Source organism: Lagenorhynchus albirostris, chromosome 16, assembly GCF_949774975.1.
Source record: "Lagenorhynchus albirostris chromosome 16, mLagAlb1.1, whole genome shotgun sequence".
NCBI classification, from domain to species: domain Eukaryota; kingdom Metazoa; phylum Chordata; class Mammalia; order Artiodactyla; family Delphinidae; genus Lagenorhynchus; species Lagenorhynchus albirostris.
This window is the reverse complement of record NC_083110.1, coordinates 35,170,871-35,185,816: the sequence shown is the minus strand read 5'-3', so window position 1 is coordinate 35,185,816 and position 14,946 is coordinate 35,170,871. Positions and strand designations below refer to the sequence as shown.

At 43.9% G+C, this 14,946-nt stretch overlaps 1 protein-coding gene across 1 annotated transcript in view; it reads left to right on the top strand.

The window, feature by feature from the left end:
• Window positions 1-14,707, top strand: part of GRID1 (glutamate ionotropic receptor delta type subunit 1) — a 666,177-nt gene extending 651,470 nt beyond the window's left edge. Inside the window, exon 16 of the mRNA XM_060125913.1 lies at window positions 14,081-14,707. Within this exon, the coding sequence (XP_059981896.1) occupies window positions 14,081-14,509 (429 nt within the window). The 3' untranslated portion in view covers window positions 14,510-14,707. The remainder of the gene's footprint in view (window positions 1-14,080) is intronic.
• Window positions 14,708-14,946: the final 239 nt, after the last annotated feature.

Below are 14,946 nucleotides of genomic sequence, written 5' to 3'. Positions count from 1 at the left end.
GGTGGAGTCCTAAGTCGTATTTAACAGCTTATGCTGCGACATCGTCAGAGTTTAGACACCTACTTCGGGAAGAGTAGTAATGTGCATTCAACCTCTTAATATTCACGTGGATTTGAGGTCATATTTTTTCTAAGGAATCAGATGATTATGTAATTAACCAATGCAGGTGAGTGCATCCCGCTCCGCAGTTGCAGTAAAGAGCCACCCTCTAGATTTATGGGGAAAGTGGAGCCGTTGCTCTGAGAATAAAATATTCATGAAATAAAGATGAGAACTGCACAAATGGGAGATGACATGAGAAGTGAGGGATGAATCATTTGTCACTAGGCTGGGAGCTTGGAATTCTTGTTGCTTCCTGCCTTGCCTGCCCTCCCCCAGTCTCTGCTTCCTCTGTCAGGGGCTGACAGAGGCCGGGGTGGCCAGGCAGCAGGGGTGAAGCAGCAGCCAAGCCCCTCTTTTCTGGCCAGTGGTCCAGCTTCTGTCTGCAAACGCCCACAACACACTCCTGTGCTCCATGGGAGATTTGTTGCTAAGGACACTCCCCTCAAATGTACACCTTTCCCTGCCTCCATCTTCCAGTGCTTCTTCAACTCCATGTAGAGACTTTCTCTCCTGCACCTTTGCCCTCTTCATTTATGCTAACCCCACAGTGTCACTCTGAGGTTCAACAAGGGATGGTGTGTAAATTGCCTTAAGTAGCAGCTGACCCATGGGAACGGTTTTGTTGAATGGTGGCCAAGGGGCTGCTCCCTCCCAAGGACCTTGTGATGGGCAGAAAGGGCTGCAAGAAGAGGAGTCACATCTTAGGGCACCTTCTCTGTGCTAGGAAAACTACATGTTATCTTCTTTTCTTTTCTTAAAACGTAAAATATTTATTATTTCAGAGTTTGGGTCAGAAATGGAAGCATAGCTTAGCTGGGTCTTCTGTCTCAAGGTCTCTCACAAGGATGTAATCAAGTTATTGACCAGGGTTGGGGTCTCATCTGAAGGCTATACTGGGGACAGATCCACTTCCAAGCTCAGTCACATGGTTGTTTTTGTGGTCAGGATTCATTTCCTTATGGGCCATTGGGCTGAAGGCCTCATGTCCTCACTGGCTGTTTGCCAGAGGCCATCATTGACATCTTTGCACATGGGCCTCTCCATAGGCCAGCTCACAACGTGGCAGCTGGTCTGGTCATTGTCATTGTCATAGTCATCACCACCACCACTGTTGTTGCTTCTCAGATGGGGAGAGATTAAGAAGCCTTCCCAAGGGGGCTTCCCTGGTGGTGCAGTGGTTGAGAGTCCACTGGCTGATGCAGGGGATATGGGTTTGTGCCCCGGTCCGGGAAGATCCCACATGCCGCGGAGCGGCTAGGCCCATGAGCCATGGCCGCTGAGCCTGTGCGTCTGGAGCCTGTGCCCCGCAACGGGAGAGGCCACAACAGTGAGAGGCCCGCGTATGGCAAAAAAAAAAAAAAAAAAGAAGCCTTCCCAAACCAGGCCTGGAATCTGCCTCTGCAGCACTGTTAGAAATATGGATTCCCAAGCCCCACCCCATGGATTCAGAGCTGAACCTGGGCCTTTTTTTGTTTTTTCCAAGGCCCCCACATGATTCTCAGGTTCCCATGTTATCTTCTTAACTCTCCTGATTCTCTTCAACAACATTTGAGGAAGGTATCCCTATCCCTGGAGAAATGGGACTCAGAAATAGCAGTGGCAGAACTGGGAGAGTAATGATGTGTCTGCCACTGGGCCTTACATCAGGAGTGTGCAGGAGCAGGGGTTCCTACTTAGCCTTTCCAGATGGTTTGTGGATGAAGAATGTAGACCAGTGATCCTTTCCCTGAGCCAGGATCCTGGCTCCTAGGTAGGCATTTACATCCTCTGAACCGCAGAGGGGTTAGGATTAGGGTTAGTCCTAACCAGAGGGGCTCAGAGCTTCTGCTGAAAATGGATCCTGGCCCAATGGCTACACTGCTGATATCAGATCCCTGGGAAAGAGGGTAAAGACAGTGAGTGTGTGTTTCAGCCCTTCACTCACGGCCTTTCAGTAAGAAGGCACTGAACACTTACCGTACACCAGCGTGTAGCTCAAAACCAGCTCAGACGTCACCCTGCTCTGTAAAACCTCCCTTGCCCATCTCCACGGGCCTTCTTACCTCCCTGTGTAAACACTCAGGATTGAGTGTTGGGTGGGATTCCAAATTGCCACTAATGGTTTACCTGCCTATCTCTGCTTTGAGTCTGTTGGCTCTTCTCCACCTCTGCATTCCGATCACTTTGCTCAGTTTCTGGAACGGTGGGACCTCTTATTAAGGGGTGATGAATACAAACTATTGAGCACCTTCTGTGTGCCAGGGACCAAGATGGATGCTTCACGAAGAACATTAGCTCTTCTGGTAGTAGGAGGTCGAAAGTGTTTATCGAATGAATGAACCAGTCTAGGATCCTATAAAGAAAATGTTATTAATGTTAAATTGTTGTGGAACTATTGCAGCTGGATCAATGGCTTTCAATTCTGGCTGCACATCAGAGGTGATTCATTCTGGAGCTTTTTAGAAATACAGATGCTTGGGCTCCATTCCCCAAAGGGTCATATTAGGCAGATCTGGACAACTGTAATTTCTAGAAGCTCCCCATGTGCTTCTGCTGTCCTGTCAAGGATGAAAACCAGTGGTCTACACTATCATGCCAAGGGGAAAATGAGTGGAAAAGAACTCAGGTTTTGGAACCGGGTAAACACGGGCTCATCCTGGTGCTCCACTTACCATAGAATTGTGTAACCGTGAGCAAGTCTCTCCGCCCCGTGTGTACCTGCTGCTACCACGTATGATGGGAGGTGTCTGTTAGCTCCCTCCTTTCCCTGTCTGCCCCTACAAAATCTGCAAATAAGCTCATCAGGACTCTTTGTCTAACGTTCTGAAATACTAACCATCTCATCCCCTGAGACCACTTCATTGGCTTAAAGTTCAGCTTCTTTGCTCATACCCGGCTGTTACTCTCAGATCCCCAGCCCAGCCCTTTGGGTTGGAGCAATTCTTTGGAGCAACACTTTAGAAGATCATGTTTATGGTGTTTCTCCCAGCCAGCTGGGTCTTATTTACTACCTGGTTGGTCTGCGGTAATAGAAGATCACTTCCTACAGCCATCCCAGTCATGTGGAAAGTCCCTCATTCCATTTTGTTCCTGCCTAACTTAAAGTAGGAGCCAATAGACTCCAAACAAAGTCAGTTCTAATGAGTCCCACCTGGAACCCGCTGTTGCAAAGATGATAGTTTAGTTAATTACCGTTTTCCAGTACAGTGTTTTATTTCCATGTTGGTGAACAGAGGCTCAGTTACAGAACTTTATCTCTCTGCAAGACAATAGCTGGGAGAGGGTCTACAGTAACCTGTGTTGGTGCCTATGTTGTCATGTTTAATATGAGGTAACAAACACAGAACTGGAATTCAGCCGGATTCATGGATAAATGCCATCAATGAATTTTATGTCATATTCAGGGCTGTTTAACTAGGTCAGTTACTTACAGTAAATTAATGAATGCAGCAGCAAGCTTCCACGTCTCTTTCCACAGCTGTCATTACCTGGTTGAACACTGAAACCTTGATATAATGAGGATGTAAACTGATGTAGTGCATATAAAAAAGTCCATTATTTGAATTTGCATAACATAATAGAATGCCCCATTTTGTCTAAAATATAGATAATTATTCAAATCACTCCTGCCTCTTTCCTTGAGCAGGATTATGTCTGCCTCCTATTTCCTTGGACAGGGGGCCACCAGAAATGACTTGATGTGTGCTCAATCTGATCCAAGAAGACAGTGTTTCCAGAGTTTCCAAAGAAGGTGTTTTTTTCCAATCCTCTGCACTTCAGCTCTGGCCCCCTGAACAGACACCTAATGGGACATATTGGGAGACTCAGAAATGGGCTGCATGTGTTTTTCAGAGAGGATAAGGAGGTATTTGGCTTAGTTCCACTCATTTTCTTGTGCAGTTAAATAACCAATATAGGAAGCTCATGATGGCATCCTCTTTTTCCCAGGTTTGATTTTGTGTTGGATCGACCAGCAGTAATAGATTTTGAATAGAATGAGGTCCCACTGGTGTGGAGAGGATGGGTTTCTTGACTGCCATTTGGAGTAGGAAGGTCTCCTTGGAAAGTTTGTTCAATGGGTATGGACATTTTCTCTGTGTCCTGATGAGGAAAGGTTACAGGCTAATGAATAATCTCAGTGGAAGATGAGACCCACTGCACACCTTTGCAGCCCTTCTTGGAACTGATTCATTTGTCCTTAATTGGAGCCAAGAAAAAAATATGGATTTAAAAATGCTGTTTATTCACGGAAAAGATCAGAGAAAGGCCTTCCAGGCGGAGGGGAGCAGGCAGCCATCTCAGGAAAAGACTGCACTTAAGAAAGCCATCTTAGATTGGTTCAAGATGGCAGAGTAGAAGGACGTGCTCTCACTCCCTCTTGCGAGAACACCGGAATCACAACTAACTGCTGAACAATCATTGACAGGAAGACACTGGAACTCACCAAAAAAGATACCCCACATCCAAAGACAAAGGAGAAGCTGCAATGAGATGGTATGAGGGGCGCAGTCACAATAAAATCAAATCCCATAACCACTGGGTGGGTGACTCACAAACTGGACAACAATTATACCACAGAAGTCCACCCACTGGAGTGAAGGTTCTGAGCCCCACGTCAGGCTTCCCAAGCTGGGGGTCCAGCAACGGGAGTAGGAATTCCCAGAGAATCAGATTTTGAAGGCTAGCAGGATTTCATGGCAGGAATTCGACAGGACAAGGGGAAACAGAGACACCACTCTTGGAGGGCACACACAAAGTACTGTGTGCGTCAGGACCCAGGGGAAGGAGCAGTGACCCCACAGGAGACTGAACCAGACCTATATGCTAGTGTTAGAGGGTCTCCTGCAGAGGTGGGGGGTGGCTGTGCCTCACCACGGGTACAAGTACACTGGCAGCGGAAGTTCTGGGAAGTACTCCTTAGCGTGAGCCCTCCTGGAGGCTGCCATTAACCACACCAAAGAGCTGGGTAGGCTCCAGTGCTAGGTTGCCTCCAGCCAAACAACCAACAGGGAGGGAACCCAGCCCCACCCACTAGCAGACAAGCAGATTAAAGTTTTACTGAGCTCTGCCCACCAGAGCAACACCCACCTCTACCCATCCCAAGTTCATCCCATCAGGAAGCTTGTACAAGCCTCTTAGATAGCCTCATCCACCAGAGGGCAGACAGCAGACGCAAGAAGAACTACAGTCCAGCAGCCTGTGGAACAAAAACCACATTCACAAAAAGATAGACAAAATGAAAAGGCAGAGGACTATGTACCAGATGAAGGAACAAGATGAACCCCCCGAAAAACAACTAAATGAAGTGGAGATAGGCAACCTTCCAGAAAAAGAATTCAGAATAATGATAGTGAAGATGATACAGGACCTCGGAAAAGAATGGAGGCAAAGATCAAGAAGATGCAAGAATTATTTAACAAAGACCTAGAAGAATTAAACAACAAACAAACAGAGATGAACAATACAATAACTGAAATGAAAAATACACTAGAAGGAATCAATAGCAGAATAACTGAGGCAGAAGAACAGAGAGGTGACCTGGAAGACAGAATGGTGGAATTCACTGCCATGGAACAGAATAAAGAAAAAACAACGAAAAGAAATGAAGACACTCTAAGAGACCTCTGGGACAACATAAAGTGCACCAACATTCTCATTGTAGGAGTCCCAGAAGGAGAAGAGAGAGAGAAAGGACATGAGAAAATATTTGAAGAAATTATAGTTGAAAACTTCCCTAATATGGGAAAGGAAATAGCCACCCAAGTCCACGAAGTAATCAAATCAAGTAATCAAATTGACAAAAATTAAAGACAAAGAAAAATTATTAAAAACAAGAAGGGAAAAATGACAACATACATGGGAACTCCCAAAAGGTTAACAGCTGATTTCTCAGCAGAAACTCTACAAGCCAGAAGGGAGTGGCACAATATATTTAAAGTGATGAAAAGAAAGAACCTACAACCAAGATTACTCTACCCGGCAACGATCTCATTCCAATTCGATGGAGAAATCAAAAGCTTTACAGACAAGCAAAAGCTAAGAGAATTCAGCACCATCAAACCAGCTCTACAACAAATGCTAAAGGAACTTCTCTAAGTGGGAAACACAGGAGAAGAAAAGGACCTACAAAAACAAACCCAAAACAATTAGAAAATGGTAATAGGAACATGCATATCGATAATCACCTTAAACGTGAATGGATTAAATGCTCCAACCAAAAGACACAGGGTTGTTGAATGGATACAAAAACAAGACCCATCTGTAGGCTGTCTACAAGAGACCCACTTCAGACCTAGGGACACATTCAGACTGAAAGTGAAGGAATGGAAAAAGATATTCCATGAAAATGGAAATCAAAAGAAAGCTGGAGTAGCAATACTCATATCAGATAAAATAGACTTTAAAATAAAGAATGTTACAAGAGACAAGAAAGTACACTACATAATGATAAATGGATCAATCCAAGAAGAAAACATAACAGTTTAAATATATATGCACCCAAAATAGGAGCACCTCAATACCTAAGGCAAATGATAACAGCTATAAAAGAGGAAATTGACAGTAACACAGTAATTGTGAGGGATTCTAACACCTTACTTACACCATTGCACAGAACATCCAGACAGAAAATTAATAACCTAACACAAGCTTTAAATGACACAAAAGACCAGATAGATTTAATTGATATTTATAGGACAATCCATCCAAAAACAGCAGATTGCACTTTCTTCTCAAGCGCACATGGAACATTCACCAGGATTCATCTCTTGGGTCACAAATCAAGCCTCGGTAAATTTAAGAAAATTGAAATCATATCAAGCATCTTTTCTGACCACAACTCTGTGAGATTAGAAATCAATTACAGGGAAAAATACGTAGAAAACACAGAAAAATGGAGGCTAAGCAATACGTTACTAAATAACCAAGAAGTCACTGAAGAAATCAAAGAGGAAATCAAAAAATACCTAGAGACAAATAACAATGAAAACACAATGATCCAAAACCTATGGGATGCAGCAAAAGCAGTTCTAAGAGGGAAGTTTATAGCAATACAAGCCTACCTCAAGGAACAAGAAAAATCTCAAATAAACAATCTAACCTTACACCTAAAGGAACTAGAGAAAGAACAAACAAAACCCAAAGTTAGCAGAAGGGAAGAAATCATAAAGATCAGAGCAGAAATAAATGAAATAGAAACAAAACAATAGCAAAAATCAATAAAACTAAAAGCTGGTTCTTTGAGAAGATAAACAAAATTGGTAAACCTTTAGCCAGACTCATCAAGAAAAAGAGGGAGAGGACTCAAATCAATAAAATTAGAAATGAAAAAGGAGAAATTACAACAGACACCACAGAAATACAAAGCATCCTAAGAGACTACTACAAGCAACTCTATGCCAATAAAATGGACAACCTGGAAGAAATGGACAAATTCTTGGAAAGGTATAACCTTCCAAGACTGAACCAGGAAGAAATAGAAAATATGAGGAGACTAATCACAAGTAATGCAATTGAAACTGTGATTAAAAATCTTCCAACAAACAAAAGTCCAGGACCAGATGGCATCACAGGTGAATTCTATCAAACATTTAGAGAAGAGCTAATACCGAACCTTCTCAAACTCTTCCAAAAACTTTCAGGGGAAGGAACACTCCCAAACTCATTCTATGAAGCCACCATCACCCTGATACCAAAACCAGATAAAGGTACTACAATAAAAGAAAATTACAGACTGATATCACTGATGAATATAGATGCAAAAATCCTCAACAAAATACTAGCAAACAGAATTCAACAGCACATTAAAAGGATTATACACCATGATCAAGTGGGATTTATCCCAGGGATGCAAGGATTCTTCAATATATGCAAATCAATCAATGTGATACACCATATTAACAAACTGAAGAATAAAAACCATATGATCATCTCAATAGGTGCAGAAAAAGCTTTTGACAAAATTCAACACCCATTTATGATAAAAACTCTCCAGAGTGTAGGCATAGAGGGAATCTACCTCAACATAATAAAGGCCATAGACAACAAACCCACAGGAAACATCACTGGTGAAAAACTGAAAGCATTTCCTCTAACATCAGGAAGGAGACAAGGATGTCCACTCTCGCCACTATCTTTCAACATAGTTTTGGAAGTCCTAGCCATGGCAGTCAGAGAAGAAAAAGGAATAAAAGAAATACAAATTGGAAAAGAAGAAGTAAAACTGTCACTGTTTGCAGATGACATGATACTATACATAGAGAATCCTAAAGATGCTACCAGAAAACTACTAGAGCTAATCAATGAACTTGGTAAAGTTGCAGGATACTAAATTAATGCACAGAAATCTCTTGCATTCCTACACACTAATGATGAAAAATCTGAAAGAGAAATGAAGGAAACACTCCCATTTACCATTGCAACAAAAAAATAAAATACCTAGGAATAAACCTACCTAGGGAGACAAAAGACCTGTATGCAGAAAACTATCAGACACTGATGAAAGAAATTAAAGATGATACCAACAGATGGAGAGATACCTCATGTTCTTTTATTGGAAGAATCAATATTGTGAAAATGACTATACTACCCAAAGCAATCTACAGATTCGATGCAATCCCTATCAAATTACCAATGGCATTTTTTTACTGAACTAGAACAAAAAATCTTAAAATTTGTATGGAGACACAAAAGACCCCGAATAGCCAAAGCAGCCTTGAGGGAAAAACAGAGCTGGGGGAATCAGACTCCCTGACTTCAGACTATACTACAAAGCTACAGTAATCAAGACAATATGGTACTGGCACAAAAACAGAAATATAGATCAATGGAACAGGATAGAAATCCCAGAGATAAACCCATGCACCTATGGTCAACTCATGTATGACAAAGGAGGCAAGGATATACAATGGAGAAAAGACAGCCTCTTCAATAAGTGGTGCTGGGAAAACTGGACAGCTACATGTAAAAGAATGAAATTAGAACACTCCCTAACACCATACACAAAAATAAACTCAAAATGGATTAGAGACCTAAATGTAAGACCAGACACTATAAAACTCTTAGAGGAAAACTTAGGAAGAACACTCTTTGACATAAATCACAGCAAGATCTTTTTTGATCCACTTCCTAGAGGAATGGAAATAAAAACAAAAATAAACAAATGGGACCTCATGAAACTTAAAAGCTTTTGCAAAGCAAAGGAAACTACAAACAAGACGAAAAGACAACCCTCAGAATGGGAGAAAATATTTGCAAACGAATCAATGGACAAACAATTAATCTCCAAAATATATAAACAGCTCATGCAGCTCAATATTAAAAAAACAAACAACCCAATCCAAAAATGGGAAGAAGACCTAAATAGACATTTCTCCAAAGAAGACATACAGATGGCCAAGAGGCACATGAAAAGCTGCTCAACATCACTAATTATTAGAGAAATGCAAATCAAAACTACAATGAGGTATCACCTCACACCAGTTAGAATGGGCATCATCAGAAAATCTGCAAACAACAAATTCTGGAGAAGGTGTGGAGAAAAGGGAACCCTCTTGCACTGTTGGTTGGAATGTAAATTGATACAGCCACTATGGAGAAGAGTATGGAGGTTCCTTAAAAAACTAAAAATAGAATTATCATATGACCCAGCAATCCCACTACTGGGCATATACCCAGAGAAAACCACAATTCAAAAAGCCACATGCACCATAATATATTACAGCACTATTTACAGTAGCCAGGTCATGGAAGCAACCTAAATGTCCATCGACAGACGAATAGATAAAGAAAATGTGGTACATATATACAATGGAATATTACTCAGCCTAAAAAGGAACGAAATTGGGTCATTTGTAGAGACGTGGATGGACCTAGAGACTGTCATACAGAGTGAGGTAAGTCAGAAAGAGAAAAACAAATATTGTATATTAACTCATATATGTGGAATCTAGAAAAATGCTACCAATGAACTGGTTTGCAAGGCAGAAATAGAGACACAGATGTAGGGAACAAACGTATGGACACCAAGGGGGTAAAGTGGCTGTGGGGTGGTGGTGTGATGAATTGGGAGATTGGGATTGACATTTATACACTAATATGTATAAAATAGTTAACTAATAAGAGCCTGCTGTATAAAAAATTACAATAAAAATTTTTTTAAATGACATAGGGAATGATACAATACAAATTAAAAAAGCAGCCCATCTTAGAAAGGCCTCAGGAGTCAGGTATGCAAGATTAGGGAAATATTTTTCAATCTTATCAATTGCAGCAAATATTATTAACGTTGTTAAATATTTGTACAATTATCACAACATTTGCTTTTATATTCACCATCTTCCCTGATCTTTACCCGGCTCCTAGGAAGCAGATTTTAGTACAACTGCCCTGTTATAGGGGAGAGAATGGAGGCCCAGATAGATTGTGTGTCTTAGCAGAAGCCAGACTCACATCTCAACCTTTGGCTCCAAATTTCCTCCTCCTTCTTCTCCACCTCATGTCAAGTGCTAATAATAAGTGGAAAAAAAGATGTTAAAAAAAACACAAAATAAATGCTATTTATTCAAGTTCTTTCCTCCAAAAATCCGCACTCTAGGGTATCGGATTGTCTCCACATCCACACTCTGGGCTGGTCTTTATTCTAGATGCTTTGGTACTACCTGGTCAACCCCTCAGAGCTGTGATAATTATGCTAGATTATTATATAATTATGCCTGTGACCTATCACTTTTATAATACTGCCCCCAAACCTCCTCTCCCTTGTCCTTCACTGGTGAAGGATTTCATCAAAAGGGTGACCTCTTTTGCTCCCATTTCTCCAGAAGATTTTGGTTGGTTGGTCTTCCCACAAAGCTTTCCTTATGTCTGTTTCCCTGGCTTTAGGTAAGAGGGCTCCTTTCACTTTGCTCCCACTCTCAACTCTCTGTCTCCCTCTGGCCTTCTTTGACAGGAAGTTCTCATTCTCTACCTGTCGACCCCCAAAACATGGGGAGCATCTGAACACTTGTCCTGGCCAAGTGTTCCGTTGACTATAAAAAAGGGGGCCAAGCCCTCTCCTTTAACTGACAGAATCTAGAGTGAGCACAGCTGAGACCAAGACACTCACTTCACACTCCAAATTAGTCTACTCTTAAACTACTTATTTCTGTCCTCAAAAGGGTTCTTACAGCCCTGAGAAGAAAATAGAAAGGAGAAAAAGGCAAGATTATGCAACTAACTAGTTCTTCCAGTGATCCCAGGACCACTCACTTGGTCATCAGTTTTCCTTTAGGCTAAAGGCTCTGCCAGCCCTTGGCTCGTCCATTCTTTGAGCTTGGCTGGCTGCAAAGAGAAGGGAAGTTTATATTATGAAGCTTCAAAAGTGTCTGAAATTCTCCTTCAATTTCTCCAGCTTCCAGGCTTTCTGGTACCTGTCTTCTGCCCTTCATGTATTTTGAAATGAAAATAGCCCATAGATACAAATATTTACCAACACAGCTGTGGCACTGACTTTGGCTGACACACATGAAACAGGGCATCAGAAGCTTATCAGCAGCTCACAGCAGCCATGAGAAGGCTGGAGAAGCATGCTCGGTGATGGGCAGAAGTCAAGGCTTGTTTGGAGGGCTGGGAGGCAAAATCCAGGAGGTGGTCATAGAGTAGAAAGTTTCTTGAAGCACTACCGCTGTCATGGATGGGCCGTCAACCATCTTCTGTCTCTTTATCTCTTTGTTCAGGATTCAGATCCATTTCTCTTGTCCTTACCTGGGTCACGGTCCTGCCTTTTGGCTACAGGTAGGCAGGGTACTGCCAAACTGTTATCTAGTGGGGAAAAAGTGATTCCCCCAAGGAAGATAAATCATGGTCTTCTTGGGAAGGGAGAATTGATGCTTGATAGCAGTAAAACAGCCAGTGCCTGATATAACACTTTAACAACTATTAAAAATAGTTTAATATTCAAGAATAGAAACGAAGCATAGAAATGATACACGGAAAAGAGCAAGGTTGCACAGAGCTGGATCAACCATGCTGTAACTTAATTAAGAAGAGAACTTGGATTTCGTTTGCTAAACATTTTACAGACTGTTGAAGGAGTCAGTGGAAGACATTGTATGCACCGTGTTTAGTCTAAGTAAAGGCCTGGTACTCTCTAGCCACTTGCCCCAATTTCACCCATCATACTTGCCACCCAGAGGCGTCCCTAACTTGGAGCTAGTCTCCCAGCAACGGTGAGCTGAGCTCTGCTGAGCTTCGGCTTCAGATCACTGGAATCTTGGCTCTGCCCGTGGGGCCATGTCAACGATTTCTGATGTGGCTTCCATTATGACATGACCCACTTCTCATAGTGCCTTCCACCCTCAGACCAGTTGGATTTCTTATCCTCAGGTTTCCTCTTGGCCTCGAATGAGTTCCTCATTGTTGTATGGGTATTGTCAGTCTTCTTGTTCTGGGAAAGGTTCTGGGGAAGATAGCAGGTGTCCCGCCAGAAGCCAAGCCCTGTGTGCTAGTCATGAACTCAACAAAGTTGTGGAGAGAGCAGTGGTCCTGCCTTCTCCACGCCAGGGTGATAGGGAGCATGGAGTGGTCTGCAGAGACAGCTTCCTTGCCTGAGATAGGCTGGAATGAGACTTAATGGGATGAAACTTAACCAACCCCATGTACTCTCCTGTGAGAGGGGAGCTCATGCCAGTTATTTAGGGTTGCCTCTTCCTGGGGAATATCCTCTCCCACTAGCCTTAGAGGAGCCCAAAGCAGCCACTGGAATGGCCCTTGGATTTGTGTGTCTCCTTTTTACTTTTGAAAGTACATTCAGGGCTTTTACATTTCGTGGTATTTCTAACAACCCTACAAGGTGGGCAGGAGGCAGGTTTCTCTCTCTGCTATATGGATGTTGACATTAGACAGCCTGTGATACTCTGTCTTGGAGCAGAGCTTTGACTTGGTATTGCTCATGCAGTTTGACAACAGGGAAGCACAGGCAGTGGGAATAACCTTGCCTGGCATATCCGCACTAATACTCCTGAAAATAGGACTGCAACTTCTAACACCTCACTGAGGGGCTGGCATGGCTCTTCCATGGACACCTGGTTTTGTACCCCAGGTCACTGGGGAGAAACTGAGGAAGTAGATTACATGGTCTTTTTCTTTAAGGCGCTTTCAAGTAGTTTGGCCTCTTTGATTTATTCTGACACTGTAGACAAAATATCAGTGATATTTGTTCTGCTTCTTCTCTTAAGCAAATAGATAACTGAACAAACAAAACAACTTCCTTGACGCCGTGCACCATGTGGAGAAAGAGTCAGGTGTGTGAGGGTCACAGATCTCGGCAGCCTCAAACCCTCATGATACCAGAAAAGTCAGCTGACCCCTGGGAAGTCTCTTCCCTCACCATCCCAGCCCCCATCCTCCAGGACCCCGGCGCCATGAGACTCCAGACGGGGACGTGCCCGCTTCCTGGCATCTCTGGAGATTTTGAATGCTCCGGGCTTCCCGTGCTGCCTGTGCCGCTCACTGGGGTTATGAATCTGGGAGGCCATTGACCTTCCTGAACCCAAGCCTCCTTTTGCGTAAGGTGGGGTTGATCCCACCAGGTCTTTTGAGCATTATGAGCACTAAATGGCAAATCCATGGGGCACGTTAGGAGCTCAAGGACCATTCCCTGTTATCCCCATGGGACTCCTGCTGTTTCCGCCAGTTGTTCAAAGCATCTTCTCCCAAGGCTTGCCTCTGGGTGTGACAGTTGTTCTAAGCAGAGCGTGGGCGGGGGTTGGGGGCAGGTGGCAGATGCTGCCAAGTCCTGCTTGCTGGGTCTTTGCTACCTGGGGGCAGTGTCCCAGGCTACTGGTACCCCAGGTAACAGGGCTGGCCATGCAGTTGAGGGGAGGTGGGAGAAATGGGGGCATGCTCACCCAGTGCCCAGCAGGCTGAACAGGCCTGGGGTCTCCAGCCTCCCAGAGTTTTCAGAAAGCCAGTCGGGGCTCCTGTTAGGGCTTGGCCTGACCCTCCTGTGCTTTCCCTGCAGGACAAAGAAGTGAATCTGGAGCAGGTCCATCGGCGCATGAACAGTCTAATGGATGAAGACATTGCTCACAAGCAGATTTCCCCAGCGTCCATTGAGCTCTCGGCCCTGGAGATGGGGGGCCTGGCTCCCAGCCAGGCCTTGGAGCCAGCGCGGGAGTATCAGAACACGCAGCTCTCGGTCAGCACCTTCTTGCCGGAGCAAAGCAGCCACGGCACTAGCCGGACACTCTCGTCAGGGCCCAGCAGCAGCCTGCCTCTGCCACTGAGCAGTTCGGCCACCATGCCCTCCATGCAGTGCAAACACAGGTCGCCCAACGGGGGGCTGTTCCGCCAGAGCCCCGTGAAGACCCCCATCCCCATGTCCTTCCAGCCCGTGCCTGGAGGCGTCCTTCCGGAGGCCTTGGACACCTCCCACGGCACCTCCATCTGATCGCGCCGCCTGCCCTCCTGCCCACCCATCCACCCACCCGACCAGCAGAGCTTTTTAATACCAGAAAACAACACCACAAGCCACACACACACGTGCACACACACACAGAGACTCTTTCATTTTTCTTGTATATATGTGTAAATAATGACAGAATGGAGTGGGGTAAAAGTGTATTTTGAATATTCCCAATTTTCGAAGTCAGTAAAAAAAAAAAACCACAAAAACTGTATGAATGACTTTGTAAATTTTGTTCTATATGAATAAAAAGGCAAATTACTTGTGATCATTCTGAAGTGCCAAAGAAGCCCCCTGTTCCTGGGCCTTTCTGAGGGCGAGGGCAGGAGGAGCAATCAGATAAGGATGTCCCCTGCTGGCGGAGAGAGGAAGGTAAGCAGCCGGTCCCTTTAGAGGAGCCCCAATTGCTGCTTGCTGCCCTG